Source organism: Saccopteryx bilineata, chromosome 8, assembly GCF_036850765.1.
Source record: "Saccopteryx bilineata isolate mSacBil1 chromosome 8, mSacBil1_pri_phased_curated, whole genome shotgun sequence".
Taxonomy (NCBI): domain Eukaryota; kingdom Metazoa; phylum Chordata; class Mammalia; order Chiroptera; family Emballonuridae; genus Saccopteryx; species Saccopteryx bilineata.
The window spans coordinates 26,428,293-26,444,203 of NC_089497.1; the positions used below are offsets into that span (position 1 = coordinate 26,428,293).

At 36.1% G+C, this 15,911-nt stretch overlaps 2 protein-coding genes across 3 annotated transcripts in view; both read left to right on the top strand.

The window, feature by feature from the left end:
• EPHA6 (EPH receptor A6) overlaps positions 1 to 15,911 on the top strand; it is a 903,626-nt gene that overhangs the window by 749,550 nt on the left and 138,165 nt on the right. For both annotated transcript variants that reach the window (XM_066240843.1, XM_066240844.1), the window contains one exon: positions 12,256 to 12,465. In XM_066240843.1, the coding sequence (XP_066096940.1) occupies positions 12,256 to 12,465 (210 nt within the window). The remainder of the gene's footprint in view (positions 1 to 12,255; positions 12,466 to 15,911) is intronic.
• The window catches only part of LOC136311648 (endogenous retrovirus group K member 113 Env polyprotein-like), a 284,697-nt gene that overhangs the window by 35,521 nt on the left and 233,265 nt on the right, over positions 1 to 15,911 (top strand). The gene's annotated exons all lie outside the window — the stretch shown is intronic.

Genomic DNA, 15,911 nt, shown 5'->3' on the forward strand with positions numbered 1-15,911 from the left:
TTCTATAAAGCATCCAAATGACAAGGACAAGCCCATTGAATATTTTCAGGAAATATATAAAAAATTTCAAAATCATTTAATTATCGTTGCATCATTTAAGAAACTACATACAATGAACAAAGATGGATTAATTGCCACTTACCGCATTTCACAAATAATTGCAAAAAGTGGTAAAAGCTATAATATTGGAGAAACTATAATAGTACCCTCTATAAAAGAATTTATCTCAACAGTAATGCATCAGGATATACCTCAAATTTTAAAAACATTGCCCCTAAGCAATAGCACAGTAAAGCAACGAATTGATGAAATGGCAGTTAATGTTGAAAACAAGCTCATAAGTATTCTTCAAAGCTCTTCATTTTCCATGCAATTGGACAAATCTACCATTGCAGATAATGATGCTTTATTGATAGCATATTTACATTACTTTGATGAAAACAATATATTACGAGAAGAAATGCTATTTGCAATAAATCTCATGACAGATACAAAAGGATTATCTATATTTAATACTGTGAGTACATACTTTACAAAAAATAATATTCCTTTGAATAATATTGTTGCATGCGCTACTGATGGAGCACCATCAATGGTAGGTCGCTATCGTGGATCTCTTGCTTATTTGAAGCAGGAAGTGCCAAATGTTTTATGTATTCATTGTGTGGTGCACAGACAACATCTTGTAGGAAAACATCTACGTACAAGTACATCTAAGTACAAGTCTCCGATCATCATTAACTATAATAATTCAAGCCCTAAACAAGATCAAATCCAATGCAAAGAATAATACAATGTTTTGGCAGCTTTGCCAGGACAATAATGAAGATTTTATTAAGTTACTTTTGCACACAGAAGTTTGGTGGCTGTCAAAGGGTACATCTTTGGCTAGATTTGTAGCATTATGTGATAGTGTCATACAATTTTTTGAAAGTAATAATGAAACCAATCTGTGTCAATAGTTAAAAACAGTAAAGAATGATGCCTTTTACTTGGCAGATATTTTCAAGAGATTTCACGATGTCAATTTGCAGCTTCAAGGAGCTAATAAAACTCTTATAGGTTGCCAAAGTATTGTGCTATTATTTATTGACAAACTTGAACAACTTCGTCATAATCTATTGAAGAGAGAATTTCATCAGTTTCCTCAACTATCATCTATAAAAGACGATGTAACTCCAAAGGATATTGACAGATTCAGTAGCCACCTCAACGAACTTAAATTAGACATAGAAAAACGATTTGAAGATATTTTGAAATTGAAGGTATATGACTGGATGAAAAATCCTTTTACCGCAAATATTGAAGAGGCTGATACAACTTGCCAAGAAGTACTGTTTGAAATCAGTACCCAGTCTACAAGCCTCAGCCTTCACCCCGCCCCGCAGGTAGGGCTGTGCGCCTCAGCACAAGTGGGGCTGCTCACCTATGCTCAGCTGCAGGTCTCCGCCTGCTCCCCGGCTTTCACCCCGCCCTTGTGGGTGGAGCTACGCTCATGCTCTGGCCACAGTCCTTGGCTCTGCATGCCTGGTGGGGCTACGTGCCCCTGCTCAGCTGTGGGCCTCTGCAGTTACAGTTCCCTGTCTTTCACCTTACCCCTGTGGGCGGCATTGCAGGCAGGACCACTCTTGCTCACCCTGCCCACAGCCAGGTTGGATCGCTTTCACTTGCCCCTTCTGCTCTAGGATGAGGCTGAGTTCACGCCAGGCCTCAGTCGTGGCCGACCAGCTTCTACCCTCACCGAGGGGACCACACTTCTGCATCCCACCACCACTTGCCCTCCCGCGAGCCCTCAGCAGTGGGGGTGGGGGTGCTGCTGCTCAGACCTCAGCACTCAATACTGTATTCATGAAGGATCCCTCCTTCCAAATGATTCAGCTCTGAGTGCCATGGGAGAGCTTGTTTGGCTGGTGTTCTGCTTCCCTTTGCTGCTATTGCTGTTTTCAGGGGAAATACTCACTTTAGATTTGGGGGGCTGACTCAGCCCAGGGGTTAAGGTGTTTCTCCCTGTGCCTCAAAGTGTTTCTCCCTGTGCCTCCTTGATTATACTCTCTTACTGCTACTCTGGTCCTCTCATCTCTCCCAGTCTCCCAGAGTCCCTGGTTAGTGGTCATGAAAGAGATTTTCTGCGTGGTCCCTTTAAGAAGAATACTGGGTCTGAGAAATCTGTCTCTTTTTCACAAACAGTATCCTGACTTGTTTTGCAGCTAAACACTGTCCTTACGCTTCTTCTAGGCTCTGGGGCTGCAGGCTGGGGCTTTGTTCCTGGGGCTCAGGACCCTCCCCTCTCTGCTAAACTCACTTCCTGCCACGCAAGTCCCTCCTGGCTGCCCTTCACTCCTGGGAGCTGGGCAGCCCTCTCCATGTTTCCACTTTTCCTACCAGTCTCGGTGTGGCTTCTTTGGTGTTCCTTGGTTAAAGAGTCCTCTTCGTTTAGTCCAAAATTGGTTTTTCCAGATGATGGTTCTTAAAATTAAGTTGTAATCCACTTTGGTTCTGGTAGGTGGAAGTTGGTACGTCTGCCTCCTCCATCACCATCTTTCTCTCCTGGGTTATTAAATCTGGTTGTCAGTTTGACTTTCTATAAGATGAAGATAATAACCACACTTATGTCACAGAGTTCTTGCAAGGATTAAATGAAGCTTATAACTCTGACTAGTTGTAGTATTTAAAGAAAGTTAGCTATTTTTTTCCCTAGAATAATGTGGCAACAATTGAAGTATGAGTTTCCAAAAATATATATAGAACTTTTTTTGGAGCTTCTTTCATCAAGGCCCCATTTTATAGACACTGATTGGATGAATGAATGGATAGATAAGTGAGATATATGATTGATAGATAGATAGATAGATAGATAGATAGATAGATGATAGAATTTTTCTATACCTGTCTGTAGGGAGGTTGTATTTGTCAGGAGACAGATTCTTTAAAAATTTTTGTGAAGAAACTTTTTTGGGTGTAACTGTCAAGATCAACTCCCTTATTTCTATAGCTTATGGAACTTTGAAAGCTGATCGTTCTTAGCTCAGTGCCTCTCTGAGAAATGCCCTTGATGAGAGAAAGTTATCTTACCAAAGGCCAGGACACTTCCGTAGGGGCAGTTTGCATCCAATGATTGATTGATGTGGGAATATAAGGCCCCAGTCCCTCCCTTTTCCTCAATCTGGACCAACTCCGAAGGGTTATCCCAGATGCAGAACATTTAATGGATATATCAAGGTTGTTGTTGTGAATGCACTGCATTTTAAATTTAACTTTTTCTGTTGCCCAATCTTATTTTCTTCTATCCCTCACAGATGTTGATCCTGAGAGTGTGTAATCAGGCATCAAAATTTAACAAACTTAATGAGTTTTATTGCTTTTCTAAGTATGTTCTTATACAACTCTATCTTTTTTTGTTCATTCATGTAGCAGAAAAGAATATGGGGATACTAATAAAATGTGGTTTGGTGCTACTACCTTGATTTACATTAAGGCTTCTGCAGTTTTACCTAACAGAGTTTTATACCATGACTGTAAATGTCAACATAGTGAAAAAAAGGCAGATGCATGTCTTAGTACTATTATAAAAATAGTTTTGACCTCATGAACTTCGGAAAAGATTGTGGCCATGTGAATTAGAAATAAATACACTACATTGTATAATTCCTTGAAAGAACATAGAAGAAGTGGTTTGTATTCTTTTTAAACACTAAAAGCTCATTTTATAATGATGCCACTTATTGTTATAACCATGAGTGCTATGTTACTGGTAAGAAAGCAATTAATTCAAGTCTTTGAAAATATTGGTAACAAAAATAGTTAAAATAACTTTTATAATTTTAATTTTATTTAGAAAGTTAAATTTAATGGGGTGATATTGATCAATAAGAGTACATAGGTATCAGGTAAATATTTCTATAGCATTTAAACTGTTGATTGTATTGTGTGCCCATCACCCAAAGTCAAATCATTTTTCATCACCATATATTTGTCACTTTATACTCCCCTCCCCCATAACCGCCTCCCTTGATACCACTTCACGTTTATCTATGTTCATGAGTCTCAGTTTTATATCTGACCTATGGGTTCTTAGCTTTTTCTTTTTTTTTTTTTTTTTTTTTTTCATTTTTCCAAAGCTGGAAACGGGGAGGCAGTCAGACAGACTCCCGCATGCACCCGACCGGGATCCACCCGGCATGCCCACCAAGGGGCGATGTTCTGCCACTCTGGGGCGTCGCTCTGTTGCATCCAGAGCCATTCTAGCGCCTGAGGCAGAGGCCACAGAGCCATCCCCAGCGCCCAGGCCATATTTGCTCCAATGGAGCCTCGGCTGCGGGAGGGGAAGAGAGAGACAGAGAGGAAGGAGAGGGGGAGGGGTGGAGAAGCAGATGGGCGCTTCTCCTGTGTGCCCTGGCCGGGAATCAAACCCGGGACTTCTGTACGCCAGGCCAATGCTCTACCGCTGAACCAACCGGCCAGGGCCGCTTTTTCTTATTTACTTAACTTAGCATAATATTCTCAAGGTCCTTCTGTGTTGTCATAAACGGCACTATGTCATCATTTCTAATAGCTGAATAGTATTCCATTGCATATATGTACCACATCTTCATGGTTCAATCTTCTATCAAGGGACACTTCAGTTATTTCCATGTCTTGACCACTGTAAATAATGCTGTGATGAACATGGGATTGCATGTGTCTGTGCATACCAGTGCTTTTGAGTTCTTTGGGTAGATACCCATTAGAGGAATTGCTGAGTCATAAGGTAGTTTTATTCTTATTTTTTTAAAGAACCACCATACTTTCTTCCATAATGGCTATAACAGTTTATGTTCCCACCAGCAGTGAATGAGGATTCCTTTTCACCAAAGTCCCTCCAACACTTATTATTACTGTTACTACCTGTCTTGTTGATAACAGACAATCTAACAGGTGTAAGGTAGTATCTCATTGTACTTTTTATTTGCATTTCCCTAAACTAGCAAAATTAAAATAATTTTAAATAACTTACATAAAATATAAGAGAAGGAAATACATCCAAACTTATTTTACAAAACCAGATAAGGATACTATAAAAAAAGAAAACTACAAGTCAGTATCCCTGATGAACATAGATGCAAAAATTCTCAACAAAAATTAGCAAACCAAATTTAATAGTATGTTAAAAATATCATACAATGTGACCAAATAGAAGTTTTTTTCAGAAATGCAAAGGTGGCTCAACTCATACAAATCCACTTATGTGATACACCACATTAACAAAATGAAAGATGATAATTATATGATCATTTCAATAGATAAAGAAAAAGCATTTGATTAAATTCAGTGTACAGTTATTTTAAAAAAGATTCAACAATGTGTGTTTAGAAGGAATATAATCAACATAATAAAGGTCATATATAGCAAGCCCACAGCTAACATCATACTCAATTATGACAAGTTGAAAGCTTTTCCTCTAAAAGGAATAATACAAGATACAAACTCTCACCACTTCTATGCAACATAGTATTAGAAGACCTAGTCAGAACAATTAGGCAAGAAAAAGAATAAAAGCATCCTCTCTGTAAATTCAATGCAATTCCTATTAAAATACTGATGGCATACTTTAAAGATACAGAAAAAATATACCAAAAATTTATATGGAACCAAAAAAGAAAGTGAATAGCCTCAGCAATCTTGAAAATGAAGAATAAAGTGGGAGGTATCACACTTCCTGATACAAGTTATACTACAAGGCCATTGTACTCGAAACAGCTTGGTACTGGCATAAGAACAGGCATACAGATCAATGGAACAGAACAGAGAACCCAGAAATAAACCCATGCCTTTATGGTCAATTGATATTTGGCAAAGGAAGTAAGAGCATAGAAGGGAGTAAAGACAGTCTCTTTAATAAATGGTGTTGGGAAAATTGGACAGCTACCTGCAAAAGAATGAAACTAGATCACCAACTTACACCATTCACAAAAATAAACTCATAATGGATAGAAGACTTAAATGTAAGTCATGAAACCATAAACATCTTGGAAGAAAACATAGACAGTAAACTCTCCGATATCTCTCGTAGCAATATATTTGCTGATTTATCTCCATGGGCAAGTGAAATAAAGGACAGGATGAACAAATGGGACTATATCAAACTAAAAAGCTTTTGCACAGCTAAAGACAACAAGAACAAAATAAAAAGACAAACTACACAATGAGAGAACATATTCGCCAATACCTCTGATAAGGGGTTAATAACCAAAATTTATAAAGAACTTCTAAAACTCAACACCAGGAAGGAAAACAATCCAATTAAAAAATGAGCAAAAGAATTGAATAGACACTTCTCCAAAGAGGACATAGAAATGGCCAATAAGCATATGAAAATATGTTCAACATCTCTAATCATCAGAGAAATGCAAATTAAAAAAACAATGAGATATCACCTCACACCTGTCAGAATGGTGCTCATTGACAAAACAATGCACAGTACGTGCTGGCGAGGATGTGGATTAAAGGGAACCCTCCTGCACTGCTGGTGGGAATGCAGACTTATGCAGCCACTGTGGAGAACTGAATGGGGTTTCCTCAAAAAATTAAAAATGGAACTGCCTTTTGACCCAGCTATCCCACTTTTAGGAATATATCCTAAGAATACCAAATCACTGATTCAAAAGAAGACATGCACCTCTATGTTTATTGCAGCATTGTTTACAATAGCTAAAATCTGGAAACAGCCCAAGTGTCCATCAGTGGATGAGTGGATTAAAAAGCAGTGGTACATATATACAATGGAATACTATGTGGCAGTGAAAAAGAACAAAATTTTAGCTTTTGTGACAGCATGGATGGACCTGGAGATTATTATGATAAGTGAAATAAGCTAAGCAGAGAAAGAAAAATGTCATATGATCTCACATATATGTGGAATCTAAAGTGAGCTAAGGAATGGGATAGAGGCAGAGGCAGAGTCACAGAAACCAGAGGGACAGCTATCAGAGGGAAGAGAGATGAGAGGATGTGATCAGAGAAGGTAAAGGGATTAGTGAAACTATATATACATGACACAGAGATATAGATAACAGGACAGCAAATCTTAGAAGGAAGGGGGGAGGGAGTTAGAGGGAGGGGGTAAAGGGGGTATAAGAAGGGACACAGGGGTGGGAGGTGAGGGAGATATATTCAGTGGGACACTTGAATCCATGTAAACACAATAAATTAAAATTTTTTAAAAATGTTAAATAAAAAAGCATCCTACTCAGAAAGGAAGCAGTAAAACTGTCTCTATTCATAGGTAACATATATATAAAACCTCAGGCCTGGCTAGTTGGCTCAGTGGTAGAGTGTCAGCCCAATATGTGGATGTCCTGGGTTCAATTCATGGTCAAGGTACACATGAGAAGCAATCATCTCCTCCACCCATCCTTCTCTCTCTCTCTCTCTCTCTCTCTCTCTCTATCTATCTCTCTCCCCCCCCTTTCCACAGCCATGGCTCAGCTGGAACAAGTTGGCCCTGGGCACTGAGGGTGGCTCCATGGCCTTGCCTCAGGTGCTAAAATAACTCAGTTGCTAGGCAATAGAGCAACTGCCCCAGATAGGCTGAACATCGCCCCATAGGGTGTTTGCTGAGTGGATCCTGGTTGGGGTGCATGCAGGAATCTGTCTCACTGCTTTCCACTTCTCACTTAAGAAAAATGTTTTAAAAAGAAAAAGAAAAGAAAGAAAACCCCAAAGTGTCCACCAAAAAAAAAAGTTAGCAATAAATAAATTCGATAACGTTTCAGAATACAAAATCAATTGCATTCCTATACACTGACAACAAATTATCAGAAAGAGAAATGAGAAAAACAATACCATATAACATTTTATCAGAAAAATAAAAACATGCTTAGGAATACATTTTTACCCAAAGAGATGAAAGATCTGTACACTGACAACTGTAATACATTGATGAAAGAAGTTGAAGAGGACACAAATAATGGAAAGATAGTCTGTGTTCATAGGTTGTGAAAACTAATATCAGTAAAATGTTCATACTATGAAAAATCAATCCATAGTCAATGCAATTCCTTTCAAAATTCCAATGACATTTCTTACAGAAATAAAAAAATTAATTCTAGATATTTTTGGAATTACAAAAGACCCCCAAATAACCAAAGTAATCTTAAGAAAAATGAACAAATCTGGAGGCATCACATTTTTTTTCAAACTGTATTACAAAACTATAATAATTAAAACAGTATGGTATAGACATCAAAACAAACATGCAGAACAATGGAACAAAATAGAGAGTTCAGAAGTAAACCCATAGATCTATGGTCAATTAATTTAAGACAAAGGATCAAAAAATATACATTGTGGAAAGAATAGTCTCTTCAATAAGTAGTGTTATGAAAACTGGACAGTCACATACAGAAGAATGAAACTAGATCCCTATCTTACACTATACACAAAAATTAATTCAAAATGGATCAAAAACTTGAATATAAGACATGAAACTATAAAACTCCTAGATAAAAACATAAGAGATAAACTCTGTGACATTGGTCTTTATAATGGTTTTAGAGATCTGATAACAAAAACAAAGATACCAAAATAAAAAATAAACAAATGTGATTACAACAAACTAAAAACCTTCTGCACAGCCAAAAAAAAAACTAACAAAGTGAAAAGGGAACCTATGGAAAAGGAGAAAATATTTGCAAACCATATGTGGCTAATACCCAAGATATACAAGGAACTCATACAACTCAAGAGCAAAAAAACACAAATAACTCAATTTTTTAAATGGGCAATGGACCTCCATAGATAATTTTTTCAAGAAAGAAAATACTAATGAGCAACAAGAAGATGAAAAGATGCTTAACATCACAAATCAGCAAAAAGAAATGCAAATTAAAACCACAATGAGATATCACCTCCCAAGTGTAGGGTGGCTATTAAAAAGACAGGAGTAAAAATGGTGGTCAGGATGTGAAGAAAAGGGAACTGATGTACACTGTTGATGGTAATATGAACTGGTACAGCCACTATGGAAAACAGAAAAGTACAATAAATACTGCATGGTGTCACTTCTATGTAGAATCTAAAAAAGAAAGAGAGAGAGAAGAGAAGTAGAGGAGGGGGGAAGGAAGAAAAGGGAAGGAAGGAAGGAAGGAAGGAAGGAAGGAAGGAAGGAAGGAAGGAAGGAAGGAAGGAAGGAAGGAAGGAAGGGGCTTTATTTATCATCGCCAAAAGTGGGAAGTAACGGAAGGAAGGAAGGAAGGAAGGAAGGAAGGAAGGAAGGAAGGAAGGGAGGAAGGGGCTTTATTTATCATCGCCAAAAGTGGGAAGTAATGGAAGGAAGGAAGGAAGGAAGGAAGGAAGGAAGGAAGGAAGGAAGGAAGGAAGGAAGGAAGGAAGGAAGGAAGGGGCTTTATTTATCATCGCCAAAAGTGGGAAGTAACGGAAGGAAGGAAGGAAGGAAGGAAGGAAGGAAGGAAGGAAGGAAGGAAGGAAGGAAGGAAGGAAGGGGCTTTATTTATCATCGCCAAAAGTGGGAAGTAATGGAAGGAAGGAAGGAAGGAAGGAAGGAAGGAAGGAAGGAAGGAAGGAAGGAAGGAAGGGGCTTTATTTATCATTGCCAAAAGTGGGAAGTAACCAAAATGTCCTTCAGTAGATGAATAGATAAATAAATTGTAGTACATTCGGACAATGGAGTATTATTCAGATTCAGCACTAAAAAGGAATGAGTAATCAAGCCATAGGAGACATAAAACAAACCAAAAAAAACCCCAACACTTTAAATATGTATTGTTAAGTGAAAAAGCCAATCGAAAAGTCTGCACACTATAATTCTAACTATCTAACATTCCAGAAAAGTTAGGACTATAGAAACAGTAAAAAGATCAGTGGCTGCCAGGGTTGGGAGTGGGGGTGATAAATAGATGGAACACAGAGGAGTTTTAGGGCAGTGAAAATACTCTGTATGGTATTATAATGGTGGAGACGTGTCATTATAAATTTGCCCAAACCCATAGAATGTTCAACACCAAGAATAAAACCTAATGTAAACTTTGGGTGATGGTGATGTGCTAATGGTTCATCAATTGTAACAAGCAGACCATTCCGATGAGAGATAATGGAGGAGGCCATGCTTGTGTGTGAGCAGAAGCTATGTGGGAAATCTCATACCCTTAGATTTGTTGTGAACCTAAAACTGCTCTAAAAATAGTTTTTAAAATAAGGAAAAGAAATGATTTGGTGTTTTGTGCCACTCTCAGAATAAATAAGAAATTAAGTTTCAATCTGTTGTTAAATAACTATTTCTCCTTATAAATTAATGTTACCAATTGATTTTTTTTTAGGAAAGTGAAAGAATTTGGCTCATATTAAAAATACAAAACCAGCATATAATTATAATAACAACAAGGTTTTATTAAATAATAAATATTAAAATAAATCAAGGGCTGTTCTGTATTTTGTATGTGAGTCTCACTTAAACTCTGACTTACACAGGTGAGGAAACTAAGGCGTTCCTTAGTTTCAGATGGTTCTTTAATGTTTCCTACTGTGTAGAAATCCTGCATTACCAAGAACTGTGGTACCAAACTACTTTATTTTCTAACAGGTAAAACAATGACCTCTTTAAATTTAGTGTGATTCTTTCTTGGCCATAGGAGGTTATGCTCTCAATTTCACTTAAAGGCTTTGCGATTCCTAATAGAGGAGAGGTAGTTAGTTAGGGAACATGATAAAAGAGGCAGATTTCATCTAATAGTACACTGTCTAAGAAGATGGATTGGAAACATAAAGAGCTAATAACACTGAAGATATTTTTGCTAGGTTGTCTTTTATACATTAATTATACAGAAGAGCTAGCTTAAATGGTTACTCTCACCATAGAATATTTCTTTTAAAAGGGGATTATTTTTCTTACTCTGCACATGAGTTGGGTGATGTTATCAGAGAGCAATCAGGGAGATAAGTTGATATAGTAAGACAAAGTTTATTTCATTTGTAGTACAAGCTTATTCATTTAACCCAGGGGTAGTCAACCTGGTCCCTACCGCCCACTAGTGGGTGTTCCAGCTTTCATGGTGGGTGGTAGCGGAGCAAACAAAGTATAAATAAAAAAGATAGATTTAACTATAGTAAGTTGTTTATAAAGATTTATTCTGCCAAACTTAGCAAAAATCTGACATAAAGTACTACCAGTTCCACAGTAATAGTGATTTATAAAGTAGGGAAGTAACTTTACTTTATAAAATTTATAAAGCAGAGTTACAGCAAGTTAAAGCATATAATAATAATAAATAAAATTTATTTAATAAAATAAGAATTTATTAATTTATTTAATAAAATAAGAATTTTATTTTTCATGTTTCTCTATATCTCCCTTAAAGACAACAATCTCCAAATAATTAAGTAGAACAATACACATTGTTTTTAAACTTAAATTTTTTTTATTTTCATCTTCTTTAATTTCTAGGCTTCTATTTGTATCTGGTTTTATTGGTGTACATATCTTGCATAGATGACAAGTGGGTGTTTTTACTTTTTTTAAAAAATTATATATTATTTTTAAATCAAGGTGAGAGGGATAAATATTCAAGGGATTGACGACTACATACCAGTGTTGTGCCTGGCTTATTACTTATATTTCATTTACTCTTTCCAGTTGGGAGCTAAAATCGTTCTATTTTCAGTCAATTGCCAACAACTTCATATTTGCTCTATATAATGAAAGAATGGGAAAATCTAGTTATTTCCTGCTTGCATATTTCTTTTCTTTCTTCTGCAGCTTTCTTGTTTCTTGTTTACATAATCAATTATTTTTTTTCCGGAGTGATCATTTCTTTACCGTATTTTCAGTCATCATACAGCTTTCATCCAGTACTACATTTTGCTGCCCTTCTTCCGACCTACATGGCTGGTGAGCTTACAGCTGTGGAAAGTGAATTCTGTTTTCTTGATAGTCTTTGCTATTATATCACTTGATTTTAATATCCTCTTCTTAAAGTTTTTGAAATTATTTTTTTATGTTAATTTAGTTGGTTCCTTTCTATCCTTCCAGCTAAATTTTTCTTTCCTTTATATATCAAACAAATTCTTACATTGTGTTATGAGCATAGTCAATGGTCAGCAAACTTGATGCTTACATTCATTGGATCCAGTAAAATAAGTTCAAGGATTTTATTTAATACCACACACACACACACACACACACACACACACACACATGCACGCATGCATGTGCACATGCTACATTAAAATAAATCAATGTAAACAACTGTGATCCTCTTTCAGAAACATGATGGCCACTTCACAGTCATCCAGTTGGTCGGTATGCTTCGAGGCATTGCATCAGGAATGAAGTATCTTTCTGACATGGGTTACGTCCATCGAGATCTAGCAGCTAGGAATATATTGGTCAACAGCAACTTGGTATGCAAAGTTTCTGATTTTGGTCTCTCCCGGGTGCTGGAAGATGATCCAGAAGCTGCTTATACAACAACTGTAAGTTCCCGTTTGGTTTTCCAATATAGTTTGTTAATTTTAATTATTTTCAATGTCATTAGAATAATTCTGTTTTTGTTTTTCTAATTTTCTGCTCTTGTCATTTTTCCAATTTAACATCATTAGTTAATTGAAAATATTTACTTTATCTGAGTGTCTAATTTAAAACAAAATAAAATCTCTTATATTTAACTATTTTATCCTGACCAGGCAGTGGTACAGTGGATAGAGCATCGGACTGGGATGCAGAGGACCCAGGTTTGAAACCCCGAGGTCACCAGCTTGAGCGCAGGCTCATCTGGTTTAAGAACAGCTCACCAGCTTGAGTCCAAGGTCACTGGTTTGAGCAAGGGATCACTCGGTCCTCTGTACCCCACTCCCGGGTCAAGGCACATATGAGAAAGCAATCAATGAACAACTAAGGCACCACAACGATGAATTGATGCTTCTCATCTCTCTCTCTTACTGTCTGTCCCTCTCTCTGTCTCTGTCACAAAATATATATATACATACATATATTTATATATTTAACTGTTTTATTTAACTGTATATATATATATATTTAACTGTTTTATTTCTTCCATTATGTTGAAAATTTATTTAAACATACTTTTGAGGTCCACGCCTTCTCACAAAGCTGCTTTTGCCTGAGGTATTTTTGATGCTTCAATAATTATCTCCTTTAAATGGAGCTCTGTGCATTGAAGAATGGTGTAATAAGTTAAGTCAATGACAGTGTAGAGCCAGGGGTTATGAAATGACATTTTTTTCCCCTCAGAGTAAATGTTATTGAATGATCTGATTGATCATACTTAGAAATAAACAATATCTGTTTCTCTAGAGATATGTAAATACACTCTAAATCTTTATTTGAATGATAATTGGGTAAAATGTGAGCAAAAATAAAAGGCTAAAACTTTAGAACTAAACTATCATATGTAAATTATATGATCTTAACTCAAGATTATATTAGTTAAGCATCTCTGAATGCCTCAAAGCCACTTTATCCCACTGATCATTTTGGTTATTGTTTCAAGGAGCTCATTCTCCAAGTCTCTCTTTTGTTCTCTTAAAGCTAATAATTTATAAAACAATAATATATTCTGTTATTTTTAAACAAAGCCCTTACCATTGCCTCATTTGATAGCTTCAATGAAAAATAAGCCAGTAAAATTATTCAAGATGTTTTATTCTTTCCTCTTTTTCTGACCTTACACTTTATTTTAAATGAAGAAAATCCATTATTTAGGTCCCTCTTATTTTATTTTCTAAGTGATTCTTTTAAAAATTTACTGTAAAAAATACTTCAGACTGGATGCAAGTTTAATATTATAGATGAAACAGGTTATGCCCTTATTATGTTTGCTTTGTAGAAATGCTCTATATTAATTTATCAATGATATTTTCATTAATTTCTCTAACAAAGAAATACAGTTCTAAGGAAAATAAATTAATATCTCAAAATCTGATCTCAATTGCAGTATCTATTGATCTTTTAATTTAACCAAAAAGCTTCATAAAAATGAATCTTTCAAGTCTGAAAATAAATTTATTTTTTTTAAAAAACAGTATTTTCAACTCTATTTTCTAATTGGAAATGTCATAATTATTTTTTTATTTCCAAGAACTTCATTTTCTTCCTTTTTATTTTTGTAACTGTATAACCTTAAGTAACAAAACAATGCATATATGATTTTCCTCTTATGTATATTATTTCCAACCTTGGAGAATAGTGTTCAAAGTTATATAAATATTATTAAGTACAATATTTATAAAATAGCAACAAATACTATCTACAAAAAGAATAAAATAAGATAGAAAATAAAGAATAAATAGGAAATAACTACTAGACTCTGACTGTATGCTTATATAGATATACTTAAGACCCCTTATTAAATGACATTTCAACTACATTTTAAAAGAAGAAGCTCATAACTAAATTTAAGATACCAGGCCCTGGCCGACTGACTCAGTGGTAGAGCATCAGCCCTGTGTTTGGAAGTCCCCAGTGTTTGATTCCCAGTCAGGGCACAAAGGAGAAACAACCCTCCACCACTGCACCTCTCTCTCTCTATCTATCTATCTCTCTTTCATGCCCTCCCACAGCCATGGCTTGAATGGTTTGAGCAAAGTTGGCCTTTGGAACTGAGGATGGCTCCATGGCCTTGCCTCAGGCAGTAAAATAGCTTGGTTGCTGAGCAGCAGAGCAGCAGCCCAAGTAGGCAAAGCAATTCCTTGTAGGGGGCTTGCTGGATGGATCCGTATTGGGGTGCATGCAGGAGTCTGTCTCTGCCTCCCTGCCTTTCACTAAATAAATAAATTAAATAAATAAATAAATAGATAGATAGATAGATAGATAAATTTAAGATACTGATAAAATTGGCAGTGTTAACCAAATCTTGAAGTATATATATGTTTTGTTGGGGCAGATTTGACATATAAATTTCAGTATGTTCTCTGCCTTATGTGATTATAGAGATTGAGAGGTCTAGAACAGGGCTATTTTAATTTAAATCTGACTACAGAATTAAACATCCTATTAAAATAGAAACCAGAATATTAACTCTCCAAAGGTACCTTTTAAAGCTATAGATTATGCCTCAGTTAAGAAATGTCTCTGAATTTAATAGGTATTAATTAAATGGTAAATAATGTAATTAAGCATATTATTTTAAAAGTCTCAGAAATTCCTAACTGCTTAGAGGATTCTGTAGTACAGAATATTATATACTGATTATTTGGAATTTTTAATGATCATGGACATTCACTACTTAAAATGTCAGAGTTCTTGCCTTCCTAAAGCTTACCCTTTGTCAGAGTAGACAGACTGATGCTTTTGTGCATAAAGTATTATCCTAAGGACCTAAAAACGAAATATAGAAGTATCAAAAAGTAGAAGTCTGGAGAAGGCTTCACAAAAAAGATAAAATTTGAACCAAATATTAGAATATTTCATTGGGCACAGAGTTGGTAAAAGGGTCTGGATAGAGGGAACAAAAAGATGAAAGGATATGGCAATTTGGGAAAGTGAATGGTCACAGTGATGGAAACTTGAGCATTTTTAAACGAGGTGAGGAGCGGTGGAGGGACCAGGTTGTGAAGGTAATTGGGTGGCACTTCAAGAAATATAAAGTCTTTTCTATAGCAATTAAGAGACAGACATTGACTGATCTAAATAGGGGAATAACAAAACGCATGTATGTTTTAAAAGATATTATTGACAACAGTATGAAGGCAGAAAAGGGAAGGATGAGGAGGGGAGGGAAGGGGAAGAAGGACAGGAGGACTAGGAACCAGGAGACCAGTTAGGGCATTACTGCTATAGATAAGAAAGGCTCTATGGCTTTAGGTCACAGGTACTCTGTCTCAAAGCAATCAACAGAATTCCAGATTGAGCGATGATGTTCTGTTGAAATGCTGTGTAAAAATTTTAGGACTTTATATCA